The sequence below is a fragment of the Rhipicephalus microplus genome, chromosome 2 (assembly GCF_043290135.1).
Source record: "Rhipicephalus microplus isolate Deutch F79 chromosome 2, USDA_Rmic, whole genome shotgun sequence".
Taxonomy (NCBI): Eukaryota; Metazoa; Arthropoda; class Arachnida; order Ixodida; family Ixodidae; genus Rhipicephalus; species Rhipicephalus microplus.
This window is the reverse complement of record NC_134701.1, coordinates 270,851,826-270,878,402: the sequence shown is the minus strand read 5'-3', so window position 1 is coordinate 270,878,402 and position 26,577 is coordinate 270,851,826. Positions and strand designations below refer to the sequence as shown.

Below are 26,577 nucleotides of genomic sequence, written 5' to 3'. Positions count from 1 at the left end.
CTAAAATTAAACACACAAAAAACAAAATTTATTATGTTCAGGCCCATTAACAAGCACATCAGTGATAATATAGTAATCTTGTTTGACAATCAGCGACTCGAACAAGTCAGCACACAAAAATTCCTTGGAGTCTGGTTTCATGAGCACTTAACATGGACACCGCACGTAAATAGTCTCTTGGTAGATCTAGCTCGTTCTGTAGGGTGCTTGAGTAAAATTGCTTTCCTCCTCCCTTCATGGTTATGTAAATCATTATATTATAGCATGTTTTACTCCAAGCTTCTATACGGAATGCTTGTATGGGGAACAACAACTAAGACCAATTACGATCGAATATTAATCTTGCAAAAGCGCGCGCTCCGTGTAATAGAAAAATATAAATATAAAGGTCACCCCAAGGACTTAGACACTCAGCCGCTTTTTCTTAAACATGGAATTCTATCTGCTAGGAAAGTATATAATCTTAAACTGATGTAACACATCCACAAACATAAACTACAGGATTCCTTTCCACGCACTGTATCAACAACATATGGCTTCAGAAATTCTACCCGCAAAACTAAGAAAACACGCACGAACTATGGCAAGCAGGCTATTGATTATAAGATCATACAATTGCTAAACCTTCACGAATCGAATATAGACTTTACTCTGAAAACTAAACAATTTAAATGTCATCATAAATCCTTTCTTCTTTTGACTGAAGACATAGTAGATCCATAGGCTTTTATATTTAGGAATACTTGTATACTGAGTTGATTTTTTTCTTACTGTGAACAATGATACTTAAACAGAATCGTTTGATACCAAAATTGTTTCCTGTTTATGTAAAACATATTCTGAATGTATATCATGTAGAAATAAGCTATGTAACTAAATAAGATATGTATAATGTCACTTATTTGTATATGTATGTTACTGATGTGTGAATATGTGTAATATGGCACTGATGCAGACTGTATCAGGAGGTCAAGACCTCGTCAGGCTATTTAGCCTTTAGTCTTTGCCTCCCGCAGGGAAGTTTTTGTATTTTTTTTTCTTTCCTGCAAATAAACTTTGAAACTTTGAAACATACCACCAGAGTTTATAGAGAGAGCACACGGCAGCATGGCGGGATAACACTGTCCGTTGCTGTGGATCGAGAATTATTATTATTATTATTATTATTATTATTATTATTATTATTATTATTATTATTATTATTATTATTATTATTATTATTATTATTATTATTATTATTATTATTATTCATAAGAAATACAAAGAAACGGGCCTGTCTAAGTCCCCAGGACTTGTGCGACTAATCCCGGCAGAGCCGGTTACAGCGACGTGGATACGAGGTAACAAAACTATTGTTGTTTCTTTACCAACGAACAGGCAAACGATTTGCACCATTACTTTTTTAGAGGCAGTGAATAACGAAGAGGAACAAATGAGGGACACAGAGCATACGTGGCGTACAAGTAGACCATGTGATTTTACAGCTCAGCGAGCTGTAAAATTATTATAAGGCTATAATAATAATAATAGTAATAATAATAATAATAATAATAATAATAATAATAATAATAATAATAATAATAATAATAATAATAATAATAATAATAATAATAATAATAATAATAATAATATAATAATAATAATAATAATAATAATAATACAAAGCCGCGGTTGGTCAGTGAATACGGCACTCAGCTGCTGACCCGAAGGTTGCAGGTTCGATCATGGCGGTCGCATTTCAATGGCGGCGGCGAAATGCTGAACGCCCGTGTGCAGTACGATGCCAGTGCCTGTTATAGAGCACCTGATAGCCAAAATTTACGGACCACTCCACTACGGTTCTCTCATAACTATACACAGGTGTTGGGACGTAGAACCCCCAGATATTGTTTATTACACCACCACGGGGTAACACTGAATCAATCGACTGCATATATCGGGAGGAGGAGGAGGAGAAGGGGGAGGAGGGGGAGGGGAGGAGGAAAGTTTAAGCGGAAAGACAGGGAGGTTAGCCACTTCTTTGACCGGCTGGCTACCCTGTGCTGGGCAAAGGGGCGAGGGGAATAAAAGATGTTAAAAAGAAATGTTGTGAAGAGAGAGAGAAATTACAAAAAAAAATTGTGACAGTGGAAAGGCAACATCAACGAGTACAAGACACTAAAGTCTGTCTCTGAGGCTACTTGTCCACAAAAAGCGCAGCAAAGCTTTCAAAGTCTTCTGGGCTGTATCGAGCTTCCATTTCTCTCTCTTTTTAAAGCAATAATGGTAAAATAGAAACAGTGACACAAAAAGGCACACACAGGCACACTACATAGCGTGTTGTGTTAGTGCCTTCTTCGAATTTTACGTTTATAGTGTGCTTTTACCGTTCCTAAAGTGGCGTTCCTAAAAGTGGACTCGTGTACTCAGATTCGGGTGCACTTTAAAGAACCCCAGGTGGTTGAGATTTCCGGAACTTTTCACGACGGCGTCTCTCATAATCATATGGTGGTTTTGGAACGTTGAACTTCACATATCAATCAATCAATCAATCAATCAATCAATCAATCAATCAATCAATCAATCAATCAATCAAAAAGTGGACTACAGTCCACATTTAGGAACGGTAAAAACGCACTATGAACAGAAATGCGGCGTTACCAGATCGCCACCCTGGCGTCTATAGGTAAGCCAGGTACGTCTTTCTCGTACTTTAATTTTATATCAATGGATTGCCGCACGTATAACGAAACACATCGATGAGCAAGTCCTACAAATATTTACTACGCTTTTCTTGGCGGCTAACTCATTTCGCTAAATATTGAAGATACTAGAAGTGAAATCGTTCTATAGAAGACTTAACGGATAAATCGCGGGAGTTTGGTAAAAGTATACCATCTCTGTTAAAACAACGAGAACGCAGATGAAAAAAGGCCCTGAAACACCGTTTTGATTTTTATAAAGACCGTCATCTACACTTTTCTTCGGAAATCTCGCGTATACATATACATGTGGTTTCGAAACAACACCTGCCCCACCATAGAGCTTTAGCGGTTACTGCTGGTCGTGGGATCTGATTCCCTCTGCATTTCGACGGAAGCAATATGCTTGAAACCCGTGAGCTACGCTTTAGGAGGACCTTTATTGAAGCCCGGGTGGTCGAAATTTCTAGAGCGAAGCCCTGCACTTGGGCGTCCCTGAATGATTTTGGGACACGAAACCTCGGCAATGATTACGAAGCAGCCCGCGTTACTTCTTTAGGACTTATCACACTGATTCTTTCCGCGTTACGAACATAATCTCTTACGAACATAATCGATCTTACGAACATGACGACTCTTACGAACATAATTGATCGGTATAGACCTGAAAAAGAACACGTCAAGACAAGAAACACATTCGGTGCATTCCGCGTTCCCAGAAAAGCATTTATCAAGAAAAAAAATGACACTGTTTAGTACAATTGAATTTTTTTTTCAAGATAAGCGAAAACTCTGTGTTTGGCTCTTAAGCTGATGAGAATAAATAAAAAAAACTCTTTATAGGCTGCCGATACCAAGAGCGCTGCGCAAAGTGCTGCTTGGTGCGCCTGTAGCGGAGCAGCCGACCAGGACCGAACGGCGGAGCCTGCAAGGCAAACAAAAGCGCGGCGGTGGCACACGGAACGGTGGCCGGTGGACAAAAAGAGCCACCCTCCCTTTCTTGGGCGATCAAATAGAGGAGCCGCCGGGGGTCTTCCCCCGACGTCGTCGTGTTTACCGACCGGTGTTGCGCAGTGTTTGCCCAGCAAGTCCTTCCCCTGTAGTTTGTCCGTCGCGAGTCTCGACGGATGACTGGCAAGCGAGGCGCGGGATGTCAGGCGCGCTGGAAGAGCCACGTCATCTCGAAAAGATGGAGCGCACACCGTAAGTGTATGCGAGTCAGTTTGATGGTTATGAATGGGTCATCGGCCATGCATTTGTGCTGAGTTCGCTCGGCTGGTGTCGGATTGCCGAGTACTTAAGCAGCTCTGCGTGGCTTGTTCCTTAGTGTCGATCCTTAACTCGTACCGGTTGAGAAACTCCCCGAAAGCCCAGTTAGGCCGAAGTTCTGAGAAAGGGAAAGCTGTAAGGGATCACAATTTCGTGAATACGGGTTCTCGCTGGAGCCAACGCTCCGAAAAGTGGTCTCATCTTCTTCAAGACCGCAACTGTTGCGAAGTTTCAGTTTTGAAGTATATATAATACTACTTCTCGAAACTTTGCCTCTAGTGACATCTCGTGTTGGAGTATTTTTCATCTCTCCAAAAGCCTATGTTTCGAAATCCCGAGAGCCATAAGTGGGGGAGAGTGATAATGGACATAAGAAAAGGAGAGAAAAGACCATAAAAGAAAATTCTTTGTGCGAATTCAGCCAACAATGGTCTTAAGATGTACTATAATAGCTGTGCAATCACTTAAATGAACGACCTTTTTCGTGACGTGCACGAAATAGTCTGGGCTACATATTCAATACCGTCGATGTAGCCCAGATTATTGACACCCGCGTCAGCATTTAGAACAAGTTTATACAACCTGAGCCACGGTTATGGTCAGTAAGCATGGCTGGAGCATTGACTGTGGGATAGATGACGTAACAACTGATTAAAGAATGAACACCGTCTGCAATCATGCTACAGCAGGAGGCCGGATTCTATTTGCGGTCGTCATTGCACCTGATATATGCAGGCACCGACAAAGACTGCTGTCCCCTATACAAGCGATGAAAATTCTTGACTGTATATGATACCAGCCAATTAGAAAGATAGAGAAACAAACTCATTTATCCCGCCTTAAAGGTGGCGAGGGGGAAGCGGGGGCGCTACCCTACTCATGGCTTCCTCTACCAGCCCAACCAACCCCAGAATAGTCTCCTGAATGTAAGGGCTGTACTGGCGCAAGGCGGCCTCCCACAGCTCACGGCAACTTAAATCTGTGCAAAGGTTAAAGGAAGAAACAAGAAAAGTGGTTCTTACATTTCCACTTAATGTGGTTTAGTTCAGTTCTGCCAGGCCGAGTTTGCAAAGAATCGGCAACTCAGGACCAGTGACATCGCAATCTTACTTCTTGGTTTGCCTGATGCACCTGCCCACCGATGAGGTTTTCCAAAGCCTGAGCTTCGGAACTCGCAGCAGGGCACCTAAATGTCGGCATGCCATTATCACAATTAACATAAGCATACACAAGTCATAAGCGGGAATATAGTGAAACGTTCGTTAAATGTAACCCACCGGTACATTATTGCCTAAAGATTAACACCTTCATACTATGTACACCACCTCACCGTCCTTTACGATTGAAGCTTGTAACGGAGCTTACCATGGTGCACACTAACTGGGCGGATGACGAATGAACACCAGCCGACAGTCTAGTTCACAACAAAAGAGAAAAAAGATCCTGTGAAAACCTCGTTTGGGAGTTCTTTAAGTCATGCGTAAACGCTGAGTTTTATGGGTTGTGATGGCCGTCGTGAACCATCGTGTTGTTTCTTACATCTTCCTTTACGCGTTCCTCGGTGCCTGAAATGGCTCTCCAGAACGCGAGTTCCCCCAGAACGCGAGTTCGCCAATAAAATTTCGAGAAGTATAAATATTGAAGTTGAGTACACAATCATCCATGTCAGTATTACATATCTTGTCCTAGAGGAATGTCTTATTTCCCTAGCGAAAAAATTCGGCAGATCCCACGTACCTGCGAATCGACGTTATGCGAAGCATGTGGAGGGAAGGTGACCGTGTTGCAATTTTTTTTTTATTGATCGACACGACATAAAATGACGCTATATATATGTACAAATCTTGCACGCACAGACATATTTTGAAGAGTTGCAGATGCTTATATTACTAGTTGTTTGAACTTGCGCAACGATGTCAACTGGCACATGCGTATTAGCAACACCAGAAGCTGATATGAAGCGCTGATGCTCGCGAGGATGCTGCCCTGTACACTGCTACATAAATCACTGCTGCATAAATCACATGACACCTAAGCACAATTGAGGTTAACCCGACGTAACGGCTGTATCGAAGGAGTACATATGTAATGTTTACAAAATTGGATAGGCAGCACTGCAACCACTATTGGCGTTTCACGAAGGTTATAGCGTCTGTTTGAAAAGTAGTTCCGAGACCTGGCATAGCTCTCTGGTAGAATGGTTGACTGCCACGCAGAATGCTTGGGTTAGATTCCTGCTGGGATCCTGAAATTTATTATTTGCATTCGTCGGGGGGTCAACGCTGCCCTTGTCAGGTTTTTCTTAACACTGACATTTATGCTATGCCTTCGTTGGGTCGACGCTACCTATGTCGGGTATTGCTTGAAGCTCACGCGTTAAAATTGTCCATGTGTGTTCTCGTCGTTCCTGGGTGGATACTAAATGTCAAACACTTGTGACACATACCCGCATACCAGAGGCACATACCCGCCCGTGGGTATGTGCCACTGTCTGGCGGGAAGTGTTTGACGACGTGCGCGACGGGATTGTGAAATTATTCATGTCTTGACCAGCACGTCACATTCGTCAAACCATCTTACCCTCCCATGCTAATTTTGGTTCACGCCAAGTTAAGGGGGTGACCACGAGAGCACTCAAACGTAAGCGGCTAGATAGATAGATAGATAGATAGATAGATAGATAGATAGATAGATAGATAGATAGATAGATAGATAGATAGATAGATAGATAGATAGATAGATAGATAGATAGATAGATAGATAGATAGATAGATAGATAGATAGATAGATAGATAGATAGATAGATAGATAGATAGATACGCTCAAAGTCGCCGAAGTTCGCTAAGAAATGCTTCGCATTTAAAAATTGAACGAAGCCTTCATAGAAAATAGCGCAGCTTGGTCGCAGTAGAGTTGGTGGACGCAAGAAAGCTGGTGCACCCCTAGATGGTCCTGGCTTGACTAGGAGCTTTCACCTCTCACATGTCTTATTCCCATCAGCGCCCTTCTATGGGACTCAGTGGTCGCGCCGAAACGCCGTACGTATAACGCTTTATGATTATTTCCCAAAAAGCGATGCTGCTCCCAGTGCTCACTTGACAACTGGCAAAAATGAGAATGCTGCTTGTCACAGGCAGGCAGCTTCATCGAATTAACGTGCCAGTGGCTGGCGGGGAAGAGCAACTTCAGGCTTTCAGTATTTCTGGCCTTTTCTGGACCATTTAATAGAACACTTCAATGAGCGCTTTAAAAAGCGTCGGCACACCTTGAAGATGGTTTCTTCGCTTCTGCCACAGAACATTCCCGAATTTGCCACTCTTCTCACTGCCGAGAATTTTACTGACGTATATACTCGGACATTATCTCAACGTCAGCATTGCAAGGGGAGTTAGCAGTATAAGATGTGAAATGGAAGCGACAGAAGCGAGAGACACTGAAAATCCCTTTGACAGCATGGCAGAGTGATTCCGTTCTTTCCCGTTGCCTACGCCTTGCTTTTCAGTAGCACCTTTCACCTGCAGACGTGGTTGGCGGATACGAAAGGTGTGAACGACAATGCAACAACCCAAATTTGCATGTGGTAATACTAGCAAGTTTTGGGAAACATATGGGGCATATAATGTGACATGCAATGCGCAGGGTAATCTTTGTGTCAATTGAAAAAGATTATCAACAGTGTTCCGCTATGTATTGTGTCTGCGGCGTGAGACAATGCTTGCACAAAGTTTCATTTCTTGTAAAAAATTATGGTTACTGTGTATACTGTTCGTAATTTTACTCAATAACACGCCCACCCATGTTTCTCAATTCTGTGCATTTCTTGTCGTGCGTCATGTCGCTAGTTGCAGGAATCGCTCGGTGTGCCCTTCTAGTCATGTCAACGGAAAGAAACGAACAGATGAAGGGAATCAATATAAATAATTGGTCGTACATTTTTTCAGCTTTATGTTCCTTATTCTTGCGCTGTTTGCCACAGTGTTGAACGACAAAGCTTGTGCTCACTATAGCTTCCGACGCTGCATTTCTCATCACGCTGCTTTAGGTTTATGACCCCCATGTTTTTATTTATGAGGCTAAGTTACATGATGAACATTCTATAGGCCTTTCTAAGGCTGTGAGTAGCCTGCACGTTTGCATGTGTTGCATCTTCGTCACTAGACAACACTTCGGAGTGCCTTAGACGTTAGGGCATAGTAAAGATATGTGTAAATATATTGTACACTCGCATACAGGCCGAGTTATGTGCATAAACGGAATATTCTGTCGCGCATGTGTGCGTGCTTGCGTGTGTGTTTAGATGTTAGCAGAACCTGTGAAGGTTAAATAGAAATGTTATTCTTTGGATTGAGTATATCTTGTCACGAAGAGAGTCACATGCACTGTAATATGCTTGAACGTGGCCTATCAGACCTTGGAACTGTGTCTGGCTATTTCCATTAAAACGAACCTCTCGCTTTTGAAAATTATCGCAGTGATCGACTCTTGCGAGACCTGTTCCAGTGGGTACAGTATGACCACCGCTTGTGCATTAATCCCGTCACCGAACCAGGGGCGGCGCCAGGGGGGGGGGGGGGGGGGGCAAGGGTGGGCTGGAGCCCCTTCAAAATTCTCGCCTGCCCCCCCTATGCCCACCCAAGTGCCCGGAAGCATATATTGAAAACCTAGTAGGAGCAGAGCTAGCTTGCCCCCCCGGAGGAACTCACTTTTCGTGGTTGCCCCCCCAGTAAAAACATCCTGGCGCCGCCCCTGCACCGAACCAACTTAAAACACTCGCGGCCGAGATTCCTGCCCAAAATCTCACAGATTGCTAATCCTTCAGAAACACCGCGACACGTTTTTGCGCATGCAGACAATTCATTGTATAAATGTGCCCAGCAATGATAATGTTATAGTAGCAGTGCTTAGTTTCTAACTCAATGCAGCGCGAAGCGACGAGAAAAAAAAATAAGTTGAGTAAGTTGCAAGAGGGGGGGGGGGGGTGTTGAACAGAAAATTTCGAGGAGGGTTTGAACCCCTCACCTTGCCTTCGCCACTGTCTCATAGCGTTGGCCTAGCGAGCGAACGTCCCTCGCCATGCGTCGCATCTGCCTCGGCGCTGCGCTGCGTCGCTACGTGACTACGTCTGACGGGGGGAACAACCTGACGGGGGAAACAACCTGATGGAAGTCGATGAAGCACAGCAAAAAATAACGCAAATGTGGCACGCCAAGTATGTGACTCTGCCCAGCAAGGGCCTGCTCGTGTGAGGGAAGCCCTACAAGCATGGTGTCGCAGTGACGTCATTGACGCTTTGGTAAACGGGTCAGTGGGAAACGGGGATCACTGGGTGCCCGTACGACGCACTTCCTCACGCTTCACAATTGTGGAGCTGGCATACGTTTTTTTTCTCTCTCTCTCTCCGCCATTCCTTTCTTTGTATTTCCACCTTTTTTTCTTCTTTATACCTTTCCTTCTCTCTATTTTCTCTTTCGCTTTCCTTTAAGTCCTTCTCGCTATATATAGTTTATCACGCCTTCTATCTATTTCTTTCTCCCCCCCCCCCCCTTTTTTTTTCTATTCCCAGCTTTCTCTTTCTGTACTTGTTCTCCCTTCCTCCACGGCTCCGCCACATTCCCTGCTAAATCCAACGTTTTGCTAGCTATATTATGCTCTCCTCGCCGCCGCTGGGTTCCGTAACCAGTTTCGCACAAAATAAAAAAACAAAAACTGAGTAAATAATAAAAAAAAACACTAAGCTCACTTCTCGCGAACCAGCAATGGGCCGTCCAGCAGACCCACGAAGCGGCCGCCAGGTATTCCCTGTCGGTTCTTATATACGTGGGAGACGCCCGCTGCTACACGCTAAGCGCGTATACGTCCATGCCGGACAAAAATAAAGTGTTTTCCATTCCATTCCAAAGACACTGTGAAATTCGAAGCCGGGTCTCCTGCGTGCCAGCCATTTTACCGCAGAGCCATTTCGGTGCTTCGAAGGCAGGCTTGATCTCGGGAAAGGAATCGCGTTAGTATGAAAAATAAAGTGTTCTAGAACACAGCAACGAAGCAACCAGGCGTCACACAATGCGAATTCCGTAACGAATGGGTCGTCCACTGCTACGAACCTTTAAAAAAGCTGTAGCGTATGCATGTAGAAGATACCGTGCTTCTCCGAAGATTAAAAAAAAATATAGCATGGTGAATACCAGGCTACTACACAAAAATTGTGATTATTATTGCTCAGTGGATACCCAACAACTTTGCTTGTAGCCGTAACCCAAACAGTGCTTAGAGGCTCGAAAGGCCTTTACCAGCTTTGATTGTGCTGCGCGTTCCGCGCAAGCCTGGGCGGTTTTTTTTTTTTTTTTTTTTTTAGGGCGAGGCTTCTTATAGAGGCACCCGTTCGTCCCTCGTGGCTTTAGTAGTAGTAGTGTGTAACAAGTATTGCATTTTGACCTCCAAGGTGGTGCCGTTGAGAGATTTCTTCTGTGCGTTGATGAACAATAAAAGATAGTGCTCAATGTACATGCCAATTGCTGCTAAGGGGGAATGAGATACAGGAAAATTCGGCTTTTAGTTAACGCGCACGCTGCGAATTTTTTATTGTTCAACAACGCACAGAAGGCAAGAAAGGGTTGCTACGTTATACTCGCTGGGCGTAACCTCCTATGTTTTATAAAGGTTTAGCGAGCGTTGGGCCGCAGGGCCATGAATACAGTGAACTAATATATACCATGAACTCGAGGTGACTAAAGGTGGGAAGTAGACACGAAGCGCAAGCCGTAAGAAAGTTTGCGTGTGCCTCCTCTCGTTCAGTCCTTGAAATGTCCGCTGGATGGCGGTGCTTCTATATGAGGAATATATGATGAAAAGATGCGAGATGATGGTACTTGGAGTGTTGAATAGATGGACGAATGGACACACAGACAGATGCACGGACGGACGCACGGATGGCTGCACAGATGGATGGACGCATGGACGGACGCAGGAGCGGATGCATGAACGAAAGCATGGACGGACGCACGAACAGACGCGCGCACGGACGGGCGGATGGACGCACGGGCGGCCACACAGACGCACGCATGGATGGACGGAAGCAAGAACGAATGGACGGACGGATGCTTCTCCCCACTATCCATCATTCACTCCGGGGATATGCTGCCATTTTTTTCGTCTGCGTTTATTTTTCTTCATTTTTCTCTGTATTTGCTTTTTTGCCCTTCAGGGTTCACCCTTCAGAGACTGCATTACATCAGCAGAGGTATATTTAATCCCTGTTTTAGGTTGTAAAGTACGCCCTTCAGAGCTGACTACTTACATCAGTAGAAATATGTTTGATCGCTGTTTTAGGTTGTAAAATAATTTCTTGAATTTATGTTCACCCTGTACTTGCTGTGAAATTTAGCTTACACCTCCCATTTATGACATCCACTATCATTACAGTGTACTAGAATGTTGTGGACATGTTCTGCCAGTTAGTTCTAGTACATTGTGATGTTTTAAAATACGCGCTGTTTTAGTAGTTGGCAGTATAGTGCTGCCATCTCACAGGACTTCGGCAAAACAAACAAAAAAACTGAAGGCTTTATTTGAAGCACGACCTCCAAGATTTCAAACTGTTAAAAAAAAATTTCAGAGGCTACGTTTACCTTTTTCTCAAAGGTATGTGGATTTCAAATTTGTAAGTGTTCGCAAAACACTTTGACAAACTAAATTCTCAATTGTTGGGTATTTTTTTATACAAAAGAAATATTTTAACGGCACATTACTCAAAAGCACAATTTTATGTGCTCAGTTGTGTGCAAAACTTTTAAAACGCCTTTAAACTATTGTCAAACGTCACTGCAAAAACAAAATTGTTTTAAAAAAAACTGTAAAATGATAAATTTAAGACGTACGTCACAAATTCATCAGTCACAAAATGTAAAAAAACAAGCTAAACCCTTAAAAAAATCAATACAAAATTAATAGTTAAAAGTTTAGTGTTTATTATTGTTTTATAACAGTGTAAATACAGTTTTTTTGCGTCACCTGGCGATAATATTTATCACCACCACGCGGTCTCTATATTGTCAATATTAACTTACAGATGGCGCGGCGGTAGCGAGCGCAATTTGACCCGCTGTAATTTATCTGTGCCATCTTACGATCCCTCATTCTATGGCCCCTCTTCCGGGCTGGACGCTTGTGATGTGATACACGTCTCTCATTGAGAACAGTGCCGGCTCTGGAACGGAGGCCGCTAGGACGTTGAAAACGCTTCAACGAGCTCTTCAGTGCGGCGTGATTATACCTCCACCGATTCAGCCATGAGTGTGACGCAAAAAGTTGCCGAGTGGTTAAAGTGGGACAAGGTAAACGCGTTTTCTTTACTCTGCCGCGCACTATCTAACGCGCCGTCCAAACCGCCAATCGTGCGACCTTGAATGCACCTCTGTAACGTTGCCGCAGCGCAAGTGAGCGGTGCGTTTCCGCATTAATCGATACGACAGTCCGTTGCCAACGCGAATAGGAAAGGCTGCCGTGTTTGCCTTGCGGGCGAATAATACCTCTGCTTGAATGTGCGGTGTTCAGCAAAAATGCGTGTCGAAACTGCTCACTGCACCGGCAGTGTCGGCTTGATTCTCGATATACCACGGATAACTGCCGCACATAGCAGCATTGAACTATTACTTTCTCTCATACTTGCAGACGAAGCCCGCTGCCGGCTTTGCCATTCGTTTACTTGCGGAACGGAAAGAACCTTGAAATCCCTAATGTGCGCGTCTTTCGCGCAAGCGCTGCAATATTAAAGTACAAATTGGTTTTATAACCATTATCCAATCTTCAGCCCGCTTTTTGAAATATTTGCAACCGCTAGACTAGCGATCTGTTTCAGATCACTTCTCATTCGTACCGTCTTGCAATGTCTCGATTTGGTGGTAATCTGCCTATACAATGCGCTACGAAAAAAAAATACAGTTCATAATACACACGTTTATAACGATTTGCAGTGGTATGACTTTCTGTCTGGCTTGCAGCATTTATGAATTTTTAACAAAAATAGGGAAATAACTTGATTGTCCTTCAACTTTCCTAACCTTGTCTGTAGTGTATAATGCATTGCACTTAATAGGATACAACCTTACTCATTCCTTGCAGGGACAAGTTATTAAAAGAAGGTAATGCGACAACCTATCGCTCTCACTTCTCATCCACTCTTTGTTATCTATGAGTAGCTCGCCTCTTGCGGAGTGTTTTGCATTATCCTAATGTCAACAGTAAGCTGCACTTGGCAGAACTTTGTGAGAATGACTGCGACAAGCAAACCTCCAAAAGTATTCCCTCTAAAGGTATATGTGGTCGGCCTTCGTGAAAGCAGTTGTGCTGGTTAGTTATGCTACCAGTACTATTTTGACAACACATATGTCACTGGTTGCAGGGAAACATCAACTTGGAGTTGGAACAGCATGTGCAGTTTTGCTTACCAACTTTGATATCATTTTATGGCTTCACAGCTAGTGATGATGAGGTTATAGCTTGACAACCAATTCATAATGTAACACTGATTCCTTAAATTGCTTTTGGCAGGGGAATGTCTATAATATTAAATACACCAGTATTTTCAGCATCACGAGGGGACATCTAAAACTTCAGGAGTGCACATCCTGCATTTCCCTTCCAGAGATTTTTTCTGTGTTTTACTAGTAATAATAATAAGAATAGACTAATCAACATGACTGGAAGCTTCTTATCCTGCTTACAAACAACTAAACAACTAAAAAAAGAGTGAAAGTGGACTAATTGATAAAAATATGTTTGTACGTTATTCATAGTTGGGAATTCTCCGTATTAGTTTGCCTTCCACATGGTCAGTTTTTTTTTGCAGACGGTGCCAGCCTACGAGAAAGTGAACGTTAGCTTTCCCCTCGCCTTGGAACTTGCCGCAGCTGTAGTGATAAGGCCGTCGTACCATGCGATATCTAGTCGGCTCTTGTGTTAGATGCTTATGCTCGCAACTCCTCTCCTTAGAGGTCAAGTGGCCGTTCTTTAGGCTCGTTTAAGAGTTATAGTCATCTTGAAAAGAACATTCCTAGCTTGCACACTCTGTAGAATTTCATACGATCACTGCTCTCGTATTCCTACTGCGTATAACCTTTGTTGTACTTTTCACTGATGCTATGAAGGCCACTTGTGAGCATTTACGTAGTGGTATTTTCAATTCAGGGCATAGGGAAAGCAATCAAACTAAATACTAAAGGCATTAGGTTGCAACAGGAAGCATGTTTAAACAGCGCACTACCTGAGACTAACTAAAGACTGCACAAGACCTTTCATGTTCTGCACTGTCTAAACATGAATCCTAATCGACTAGCCCCAAGTCTCCCATTTGCATAGTAGGAAAGGCAACATTGTTCAGTGTGTAGAGGAAATGCAGATGTGCTAGCTGTAACTAAAGGAAAGATTTAGCAATGCAAGGCACAAGGTATGTTATATGTGTGCTTTTAGCACACAGGTGTAATACTAGGGTATATTTGTTTTAGTTATGTGGACTATGCTGTAGCATTATTTGGTAAAATGATCAGATGAGCAAACTTCTTGGCAGTTACTGCAAAATAGCATTACTGAAAATTTCCGAGACACACACCTTCGCTTACAGTGAAGATGAACAACTACATTGGTCATTGTGTATGGAGCTCAATGAGAAGACCCATACATATTGATCATATAATGCAGTGCAAGTCTTTTGCTAACACGAATGTGCAGTTGTAGACAATGCAAGTTGGCAAATATAATTAGTACAAGAAATTAACTGTGATCCGTTCTCCTAGGGCTCAAACTGAGGAATCATCAGGAAATAGATATTACATTTTTGTGACTGCTTGACAATAATCAGCAGGAGAGGTTAAAGCTCACATTGTTGCTATGGTTGCTCTTTGACCACCGATAAGGTATCTTTCCTTCTTTCACATCAGGCCATACTATGCTGCACATTTTTAGCAGCATTAAGCATATCAGATGCTATAGTTGATTACAGTAAAGAAATAGGAAGACAAAAGGGGAATTTCTGTGCATACCGTAGTCAACTACTTTTCAGTTCAACAGATCAAGCTTTAGTCAGTTAGGTACCCAAGAAAAAGTAGGAGCTGTGCCGACAGTCACTTAAATAAAATTTGCATGGATGAGCCATCTAACCAGATTCGCTCAATTGTGTGAGGTCAATTTGTGTAGCATGTTCATGATAGTTGATTTTCTCACGCAGATAGGAATTTACATTACTGGTTTCACATTGAAAACTTAATTGTCCCAGCAAATATTATCAGGCATTCTGTACTGAACTGAATGTAATCTGTACAAAGAATTGATAAACTCTATTTTAGAATATGTTTAGCATTCAGGTTAGATAAAAAGTATTTTATGTTTACAATGGAAATCTGCTGGCATGCTATTTTTGCACGAGCATTAGACTACTGTGGGGGAAGCTTATGTACATACATTTTTTTGTTGTAGTTAATGGCGGCCAAACTAATTCCACAGCCACACTTAGTTTTATCTTCTAGTAACAGTGAATATAGGAGAAATTAGATAAACATTAATTCTAATTTCTTAGTAAAGTTTAACAACAAGAATACTTTTTAGGTTTACAAAACATTTGTTTGAAATTAGCACATGTCTTGGTCCTCTTAAGTGCATTTTTTTCTGCATGCGTGTAGAAGGCATGTTCAGTTACATTTTCACATTTCCTCTCTTTTGCAACACACATTGCATTTGCGTGAGTTGCCTACGCTGTGTACCAGTGGTATTTGTATGACAGCATACGGTCATTCAGACTTCGCCTCTCGTGGCTATGTATATGAGGCTATGGACTTGGGTAAGCCGTGGAAACATAGCGCTGCTTTTTCTTTACAGTTGTGTTATGTTGAATAAAAGGCAAAACATGCATTCAAACCTGAATTATTAGACAATATATCGTAGCATGAATCCATGCTTGGGAAAACATAACATGTGTCATCCGTGAAGGGTACAGAAAATGCCTGGGCAAATATTGGCTTAACTTCTCTAGATAAAGAAGTGCTTTTTTTCTTTTGTCCTGGACTCGACGTCTGTCGGGACAGACACAAATGTTATCTGGGTGGTGTGACGGCTGTCGTTGGCCTTGTCTCCATCCACCCATTTTGTTGAGTAAAGGCATGTCTGCCGCATCCTTTTATTAGTTTATGGACACACAAGTGCCATCGTGCCTCAACCACGTAGGGAGTGACGCAGAGCAGTCAAACTCCTGTCTAACACGCTTTCTGTAAGGTTCAACGTACTTGTCACACCACTCCCTGATAGTCTTGGATCATTCTCTTTAAAAAAAATTTTCTTCTGCAAGTGATAGAGTGAAACTCCACTGTGTCAATACGTTTGAAAATTTGGCTGAAAATTTGTTAGTGTAAACTCGTCCTCCCTTTTTCCTTCTTTTTCCAATGGGAAGGGGGGATAGTAGAGTAGTGCTGGCTTTTATCACCACTGTGACCACATTCCAGTGATAGCAAAATTGAAGAATGTTTGTGCATTAGTACAGTAACTCCCCACTGATACATTGTAGTTTAATAGGATTTCTCAACTGCTACGTTTACAATCGTGAAAATTAGACTAACCCAATTCGGATCGTATGATTTAGATTGTACATTATTTTCCTGGATCGTATGTTTATTTTCAATGTATTTTTTTCAGAAACATGTCAACGAGATACTACTGCATGTTGTAGCTCCCTGCAAATGTTCATCATCATTAAGTTTTTTATCAGCCACTTCGGGGTATGAATACTTTTAAGTGGCCCTGTGCTGATTCGTAATCTAGCACAACTAAGCTAGGGTCATGTCATTGCTCAGTTGTGGTGTCGCTCCTGCCGATTCTACCTCCTGCAGAGCTCTCAGTTTTTTTTTTTTCGTTTTCTTGTCTGTTTCATGGAGATGACGCACATTCTTAAGAGGTATTTCATAGCTGAAAATGTGCAGTGAAAAAAGGCACTGGCAAAATCATGAGGACACAAAAAGACTGCTTCATTGTGTTCACACAGAGCATACTCATGTTTGTTGGGATAGTATGCTGGTTCCCTATCGCTATGTTTTAGCAACAAGCTAATGTGTTAAATATTGAGGGAATGCAGTTCACATCCCATAATAGCCATCTAGACTCTTTCATTTGGTGGTTAACTTGTGTGCATAAAACATTACTTTGATATCACTTAACTTGTAGGGGCCCTTTATTTTGCCCCGATGCTATTGCCCTTGCATGAGAATTGCTACTTGAGTGAGTTGGTACTGAGATCAGTGTAATTCAAGGCCAAGGGACCTTACTAACTGATAAAATAATGCCACTATGTGTGCATTGACATGAGTAACTGAATTAAGGCAGCGAGTTTTTGCGGTTCCCATGTACCACAGACTTTTGTATATTAGTGCAGCCTGTGTCCTTTTCCTGATGTGTAAGCATAAATCAGTTACTTACTTAAAGCTTTGTGCTTCAGTAAGTCAGGATATGTCATTAACCTGGCCTCAAGCTCTTTTAAGATATTTTTTTCCAGTACGTTGAATTAACATCTTCATTTCGTCTCTCTTAGAATGAAACCAGTCGGAAGCAAATCGAACATCTCCAGCAGATCGGGGACACCGGTCAGCTCCAAAGGCTACTGCTTACAAGGTTGCAGTTTGGAACTGCAGGTACGTGTGTTCTTGAAGATCTTCGCTCGTCAGGTGCCTGAATTTTGTAAGTCTTCATATTCAAAGCTAATCTGTGAGTAGCACATATTCCATATATTTGTTCAGTGCCAGAGGTAACACATCTTTTGTATTTCAGTACAATACACAGCCAAGTGATTACATCAATGCATATAGACTAGCTTTCATGAGTAGTGGTGGTAGTATCTTCTTTTTGTTTCTTGCAGTCATACCCAAAAATCAGGGACAGAAACAACAGACTTCTGCACCCGTGGTTTGCAGCGTAAACACATCTTGGGAAAAAAAAAATGGTGCATCGTATGACATGAGCAATAACAAAGTATTTCCCTCTTAAGAAATGAACAAATGACATGCTTTTTATATTGTTGAAAAGTTGCCTAAATACAATCATCCTACAATGCATATGTGCTAGCCTAATGTGCCATGTTGACCACATTTCTTTTCTTTTCACTGGCGTAGAAGTGTTTCAGTTACATTGCTGCCCGACAAAATGTTATTTTTACAAGTGAACCATGCTATATCTGGGAGCGAGCCTTTATATAAGCTCTTCCTCGCCAGTTTTAGAAATAAATTGGAAGGGAAAAGTAGATGGCTTTATTAATTTGCTTGCCGTATTGTTTGTTTAGTTCCTTCATTGCTTTGTGCTTTTTCTCAACTAGCAAGCATGCTACCTTCGCCAATTAAAAATGTACACTTTCGCACAAGTGGGAGCTACGTAAAGTGTAAACTTTTTGGCAGCTTGAGCTAGAGGAATAATTTAGGAACTTGCATTTGAATCGAAAGTAAAACAAAAAAAAAAAATGTCACTACACCTGTCTATTGCAAGGTGCCATTTTTAATAAGCAACTATGTTCAGCTTTTATTGTTGATTATGTCCCACCTCTTTGCTATTTCTTTCCAAAAGTGTTTCAATTTTAAACTTGGAGATCTCATGGTGCATTTGAAAATATTAGGTAGAAAGGTGGGTTGTGCGAATATTATATATTTCGAATATTTTTGGAATAGTGTTTGCTATTTGATTCACACTGGAATTTTACGATTTGAACGATTCGAACTTCCCAAAGACAAATGCAGGCAAGGCCCCATTAGAAGTGTCCCCTTCGCATTTTCAATATGGTTCACTTCTACACATTTTCGTGTTGCGGCGAAGCTGTTTTTCTGGCCCCACTATGATCGAACTTTTCGAAGACTGTCGTCAGAATAAAAATAGCCCATTCAGAGTTTTATATGCTTCGCCTCATTACATTGATGTACTATGGTAAAGCTGCCTTTCAGGCTTCGATTCAGTCGCAAATGTATGCACTCAAGGAAATTCTGGTTCCAACATGAAAATTAGTGGTGTAGCAAAGGTGCTGGCTCAAAAAATTTTGTTTTGGACCTGAAATTTGGTTGGGAAGTCCAAAAAAATATGACGTCGAATATTTTTAGCATCTAAAACTTCCGTTGTTTTTATATGTTGATGTCTACGAGGTAGATTTGGAATTCCGGACTAGAAGAGAGAATACTTTTATCTGGGACATCAGTTGGGCTTCCATAGAAGTTTGAAAAGGAGGACAGGCTGAGAGAATAGCATTTCTGCATTTCATGTGTAAAGTGTTGTCAGTAACGCTTTGGTTGCACCAAATCACGTACATAAATACCATTTGGCCACTGCATTGTCTCATTCTTGATATCACAACTGTGGAACACCACCCCACTAACACTTTATCAACCTAGTAAAAAGAAATTTTTTCATTTTGCTATTGCACAAGAATATGCTTAGAAATCCTCTACAACTTTTTTTTGTAATTTCACTTCAAAGAATTGGCAAAATATTCTAGAAATATTCTACAAATATTTCATTTGATTTGCACTCACACTGCAATATACGAATTCACTTTCCACCCAAAATTTTGGTATTTGCATAGCTCTAGTAGAATGTTCATGTTTATTTAAAACAATTCTAATTTAATGAAGACATTATAAAAGGACTGTTAGCTTGTCAGCAAAAGTTTATCTGGCCATTCCAGAGAATTGTTTAGCTGGCCTGCTTAAGCAGTCTTGGCAGCACGAAAATTAAATATGTTGCTCTTGAAAGAAGTACATAATTTACTTGAGAAACCAAACATTGTCATGAATTTATGGTGTTATTTATTCAGGCTTTGAAAATGTGTTATTTGTGCAAAGCAGGGCAGTATGGCACTTTTATATTTCCTGGTGTTCACGGAAGAGTGAGAGGTCGTGAAAACTATAGTCTCGTTGACATTTGACGTGTTAGGGCATAGATTTTGAGAAAGAACAGTTTATCTGTTGTGTCTCTGTTCACAGCTCAAAATTTAGATTCCTTGCTTCACTATATTTATTCTTATTTGAAGGCCACAGTGTTAAGCTGTGACTGTAGGCTAAGGCTAGGCTTATTCATACCCTCTGTCTATGATTACCGCTATCTGCTTCCATAGCAAACATTGGATGCATATTAGCACATATTACAAGAAATTAAGACATTACACATTGTGACGGTATGATTGCTTGATATGATATGCATCAATTTGTCATTTGTAGTCTTAAGTTCCGAAGAAATTGAACAGGTGCAAGGAGCTTCACGTTTACGACTTAAAATTGTACAAGGCTTTGCTTTTCCGCACGTGCTTGAAACTTGTTGAAATATGTTTTCTTCTATTATCTATTTTCGAAAAGTGTATTTGAATGTTCATTGTTTAATTTTCTTTTTTATTGCACTAACTATTATAAGAACAAGGTAGAGAAAGTGTTTATTTTTTATATTGCTGCTATTTATATGATGTAGATGAACATTCACGTGCTGACGTTCCTGCTATGTTCTGTCTTGTTAAGGACTGCGGGGAGTCATGGGCCCTGGCTATGCTGCCATGAATGACTTGGTCATCATTCAGACTTCACAAGGCGTCGCAAAGTACGTGGAGGCCACACTCCCTGAAGCGAAACAAAAGGGAGTCGCCGTCAGCTTCGATGGTCGCTACAACAGTCACAGGTGGGCACTGATGCATCCTGGCTTGCTATGGGCGGTTAGCTTCCAGAGAAGCTCCATGTGCGGTGCAACAAAACAATCGATCTTGTTAGAACTCGAGTAGCTTGTAGTTGAAGATAGTGAAGTTTTATTAGGTGATTCTCACACCCTTTCGTCTAGTTTGCCACTGCACAAGGTCTTCAAAGCTTTAGTGGGTACTATAGTCAGCAGAGTTCTTTAGCTATACACAAGCCTTTTAAAATGTATAGCTATAGCATTTAAGCTGTGTAAAAATTGTGTAACCTCTAACATGTTCCTGTATTTTGAGCCAGCTTTGCAATTGCTAACATCTTCAACTGCATAGAAGGTTATTCTGTCATTTCAGATGGTTACAGCATTATTATTGGTTAAATAATAATGAGACCATTTGGGAAAATTAATCAAAGATATTTGTAAAGATAACCTAGGAATTCAGCTGAAGTCGTTTCGAAAAGCACACAAAATTGGTCCTCGTACTAAAGAGGCTAAGCGGCCTAGCTTTTCTCTTTTACAAATAAAAAGAAGGGGTTTTAATTAATGCCAGAAACTTTAAAGGAACTGATCACAGTGCCACTAAAGATTACTTGGGTGAGACATGTAGCTTGCACTACTGCTATGGGAATGCGCAAGAGCTAAAGAGGAAGGTAAACACAATAAAGCAAGGCTAAGTTATGATAAGCCTGTTATAAACCGCTGGGTTTTTATCTAGGACAAAGACAAACGAGAAGTAGTTCCTGTGGCAAAGCCACAATGCGATTTCCGATGTGGGATACACCCCCTTCTCGGCATATAATTCGCTTAGTGATAAATTTTCCAGGGCAGAAGCTGTCGTAGATAGGTGGGGCTATATGTCCAAGGCTCCACTGGCTTGTGCCACCAGCCGGATGTGGTCCAGGAGTGCTAGTTGTAACTTCACGCTCAAGCTAGCAAGGAGTGCCTCCCATCGGACCAAAGAGTTTTCTATTCTGCCCTTATGCTATAAGGGATTGATTTTATATGGGTGTTTACTGCAACCCCCACGAGATATAGTAGAGGGTCATTGGTAAGTTGCGACTCAACAAACAGTCGTACTTTTTTAATATGATTCGTTTCATCCTAGTTGAATTCTGCTCTTTTGTTCATCTCTCAGTTAACAAAACTCTTCTTAACTCTTTCTCTTCTTAACTCTTTCCTTACCACGGGAAAATTGGCCTATTTTCGTATGTTGCAGCTAGGAATTTTCTGTGCCGTTGCTACTAGGTTTACAGTGCCATGCAATACATCAAAATAAAGACGAATGAACGTACTTTTGAATGCTTTTTATTTGAAACATAAAGGAAATTTATTTGGCGCAAAAAATTTGTATACAATAAAATTATAAAATTTTCGAGAATTTTTTTTTTTAAAACAAAGCGATATCTCCGACACAAAATTTTTCTGAGGAATTCTGAAATATACAAAATGTTTAGTAATCACAGGACAACATTATTTAGAAGAATTGTTAAAATTGACGAAGCTGTTCTTGAGTTACAAAAAAATTGCCTGATGCATAGCGAAATAGTGAAGTTCTGAGTTGGTCCTACGCGAGATTTTTTTTTCAGGAAAAAAAATTTTTCAGCAAAATATTACATACCAAAATGCAAGTACTAAATGTAGGGTTTGAAAGGTACATTTGACGAAAGAACTGGCAGATCTAAATAGGTAACAAAAATTGACACACAAATAATTAGGTTTGTTCACAACAAACGTCGTAATGATATACTTATATCTTCCGAGTAAAAAATTATGGAAAGTTAATGGAGATGTAAAATATTTAAAACAGCGTATTGGAGTAGGATTGAAAAAATGAAAGTTATCGCTCAAGAACTTCTCGAGCTATAAATTGTGCACTACTGCGGAGCGTCATGCCGAGGTCGATGCCCGGATCCCTCTGGGGTCGGAAGTCCACGTGTCTTTGTGCTGGAGGCAGCACATCGCGCCCAAATGAAGTAGACACACTAGAAATAATAATAATATGTGGGACACATACAGAGCAAGTCTTCCAGCTCCAGAACACGATAAACAAAAGAGAAGGTGAAAACCAAACTTACTCGCGACTAACAGCTGACGTTCCCGGCTGATCTGATAAAATTTCTTCATTGAAGCTGAAATCCGATGTCACCACATCGTTGTCCAATTTCTCACTGCTTTAGAAATCGAAAAGATCGCTCGTCGAGGGGTCGGCATCGAGGGAAATCGCTTTTTTCCGAGCGCGCGTGGTTTTGGATGTTGACGCCATCACGCGGATCACGTGCGTTTCAACCTTTGAATGGGCGCGCCCTTTAAAAATCACCGCCACGCGGTAAAAATGCGAACCGTACAGAAACAGAAATTATAGTGTGTGTACAATCGTCTAGATGGCGCTGCAAGTCCTTACGCACGGTGTTTGTTGAAAAATAGGGGCGTGAAATCGTCGGTCACTGGTGAACGCTGTTTAGTGGCGTGGTAAGGAAAGAGTTAAACAGAACATAATTTCCTTGTTTTTTGTACCGTTCAACAAAAGCTTACTGCAATATCTTAGACTTCTGGTTTTGCAACTCGCCAAACTTTGCGAGTTCAGTCACTGTCATCCCAGACTGCAGTGGCCACTTAGCTGTAGTTGCAACTATAAAAATAAAAATTCCTTGCTTGAAGTACTGCGGGAGTAGAAAAAAGTTCTTCCTCGATCAAAGCGATTATTCTGCCAAAACTGAAATACTTCTTAGTTGGCCTGTTTTCGAATGCCTGGCAGATGATAAGGATGTACAGGATTCAAAGAGAATACTTATATTTCACATTGCTGGCCTTCCAAGAGCAAGTTTATCAGGAAAAATCATTTGTGCAAAGCACTAGTTCGTCAAAAGAAGTCATTACTGTAAAGAATCGGGAGTCTTATGCTTAAGTCACTGTGCTAATGCAGGAGCGTGAAGTATGGACTAACCTTTGCGCACAAGTACTAGCAGTGGACCCGTCTGTACAGGAAGTTTGGCGTCTGTTCAAAAATAAACTATCGAACTGATAGGTGCATGTGCACCTAGTGCAGATTCTTTTAAACTAAAAAAAAAAAAAAAAGCTGGGGGTTACAACACATCTATTGCAGCTAATCAATGAGAGAAAGCGGTTATTCGCTGAATTCAAATGAACCAAACAGACGTCAAAACGGGTGCAGTTCAAGACGGCCGGAAAGCCTACCGATTCGCAGTTCGGAGGCACTGCCAAATGGCCACCTCTGCCGAGCATCCACCTTTCGCAGTCACACCCCATCCTTTCACCTGGCCACATGAAACAGTGACATGAGATTAAGCTGACATTTCGTCTGCTATGCGAGCTGTTGTAGTCATGTCTTCGTCACCACCGTCGTCGTCGTCCCCGTCGTCAGTGTCTGTAAGTGTCTATAAGCGAAAAAAGCACTGCGAAATGGGAAATCACTGGGATTCGCAACGCCGCAAATCATTTTTGCTTCGATCCTTTTGCAAAGCACCGATTCTACAATTGATGCCGCCCGACAAGCGACAAGAAGGCACCTAGCGATGCCCACTTAGGCCGTGCTAGCTGGTAAGAACACAGAACAATAAGAAATGTTGGCAAGACAGGGGCTCCTATCCTGTCCACAAAAATATGCAGTGTAGCGGCTAACAATAACAAACAATTTATTCAACACAAATGGTCGATCGACTTGATGGTAAAATGTGCCCGCACTGCTCAGAATTTCATTCGCATATGCCAATTCTTCCACTACGCCGAGCTCGCCTTTTACTTCTCACCATCCATACATACACCCTGTCAAAGTTTGGTGTCTCGTTTTCAGCCAGGCGTCCATGCTGGCGTGTCTCACCCATGTCCCTGTTAAAATCTCCAAAACAGTACGGTCCGAGTTTCCTTCATTTCAGTACTGTCTGTGTGATCGTGTAAGTCCGTCGTGCAATGTGCTGCGAAAACTAGTCGAGAGACGTACATTGCATGCCCAGCCCGTCCTGGAATGCACAACCCTACCACCGACTGTAGAAGCTCTCCATGACAAAGACATTTCTTCTTGCAGTACTTGAAATGCCACTGGTGTCAGTCACGCACAGCTGTTTCACGACATGCCCACATGTAGTGCTGTTGAAATCTGGGCTCGAAATTATCACGTGCTGATAGCACACGACAAACAGTTTGAAGCGTTACATTATAGCAGCATGGCGAAAACCCAGGATTCATATGAACGTCGTCATTGCTCACTCATAGCTACTCAGTGTCTGAGGTGTGGCCTAGGAGCTGACTAAACCTGTCTATTACTGTCAATGTCCCATGGTGCTGAAAGCGCCGTTGAGTGTTTGTACGCTCTTTGGGCTCGAACTAGAATGAGTTCTACGTAACTGCCAAAAAATACTCATGCATACCAAGCAATCAAATCAACGCCACATCTTGGGTTCAAAATTTCACTAATATAGATCTATTTGTTCATTTCGAATACTTCGAAATTTTCACCATTTGAACTTCGAATTGAATTGATTACTAATACAGTAATATTCGTGCCAATATTCAAAGCATTAAGCATTTAAATATTTGCAGAAGTATAATAATATTCCACGTAAAGCTAATGAATAAAAATGATCGTCGGTCTCTGCATGTTTTCTGACACCCCTTGTGGTGCATTAGCTACTGCCCGTTTTACCTGTCACCAACTGTGGTGGAAACTTACATCTACTCTTTGTTGTCATACCATATAGAAGTTAAATATTAAGCGGCTACTGTGGTTTTATATTAGTATTTGCTGTTGTTTATGTGTGGACCATTTATTTGCTGGTGGCACAGCCAAGCCTTGATATCATCAACATGAGTATACAGAACTTGTGGGCTATCAAACCGTTTCCAAGATTTTTACGAGCGTATCAAGTGTTGACCATTAAGATTTGTCAAGTCGAAGTTTCTGGCAACTTCTCTATTAACACCACAGAATTGTTTACACTGTCTTTTATATCATAAACTTCAGCTTTAAACTTTGGAACAGTTAATTCATGCATATCAATTATGAATGCTACACTGAACTCTTCAATGGGGGATTTACTATGCATGAAGCACAATTTTTTCATGCCACGGCGGTAGGACGCAGATGTGGTGTAGATATTGCCCAAAATATTTTGCATTTCGCTTATACATGTTGATCCCTGACACATGTCTGGCACTTTGTTAATGCTGCTGATTAAATGATAGCATGATGGATAACACCACTAAATACTATGAGCTTTAAGGTGCAATGCAAAGTCACCCTGGTATTGAATGATTTTCACGGCAGCTTTGCATAGCAGACTTTGGCTATGCTGATCGACTTATATGTTATGGTTTTTATGCAGTTTGCTATAACATGGCTTGACTCAAGGTGCCATATTTCCTCAGTGGACTAGAAGCATAACATGTTCATTGTTGCGCATTGCAGGTTTGCCCAGCTGGTTGCAGTGGCATTCCTGCAGCTGAACATTCCAGTACGCCTGTTCAGCAAAGTGACACCAACGCCTTTCATCCCTTTCACTGTCTTGCATCTGGGCTCCTCAGCTGGCGTAATGGTCACAGCATCCCACAACCCGAAGGATGACAATGGCTACAAGGTGCTCTCTTCTTTATTACACTCTGTGTGCACCTTGATGTTTATTTCTGCATGAACAAACTGCTTACCAGGACGCCTACGACAAGAAGGATATCGGGAAGTGCTTCACTTAACAGAGTCCAATGGGCCCCATCCACATATCGTACATACCCAGTTTCTGTGGACTTGAAGTAAGAATACAAAAATGCACCTGAATATAAAGCTGTCCTTATTTATAAGAAAACTGCACAACATGCCCCCTCATCCACATTAATAAAAGAAAAAAGATAACACGAGTCACCTTGAAAAGAGAGAGAGAGCTTCGTTAAACGAGATTTGACCATAAGAACAAGACATCATTGCTATTTGTGCATTATT

At 41.6% G+C, this 26,577-nt stretch overlaps 1 protein-coding gene across 1 annotated transcript in view; it reads left to right on the top strand.

Annotated features, from left to right (window-relative positions):
- Positions 1-12,084: 12,084 nt before the first annotated feature.
- The window catches only part of Pgm2a (phosphoglucomutase 2), a 47,638-nt gene continuing 33,145 nt past the window's right edge, over positions 12,085-26,577 (top strand). Inside the window, exons 1-4 of the mRNA XM_037420978.2 lie at positions 12,085-12,280; positions 17,515-17,614; positions 20,465-20,621; positions 26,053-26,221. Coding sequence (XP_037276875.1) covers positions 12,236-12,280; positions 17,515-17,614; positions 20,465-20,621; positions 26,053-26,221 — 471 coding nt within the window. The 5' untranslated portion in view covers positions 12,085-12,235. The remainder of the gene's footprint in view (positions 12,281-17,514; positions 17,615-20,464; positions 20,622-26,052; positions 26,222-26,577) is intronic.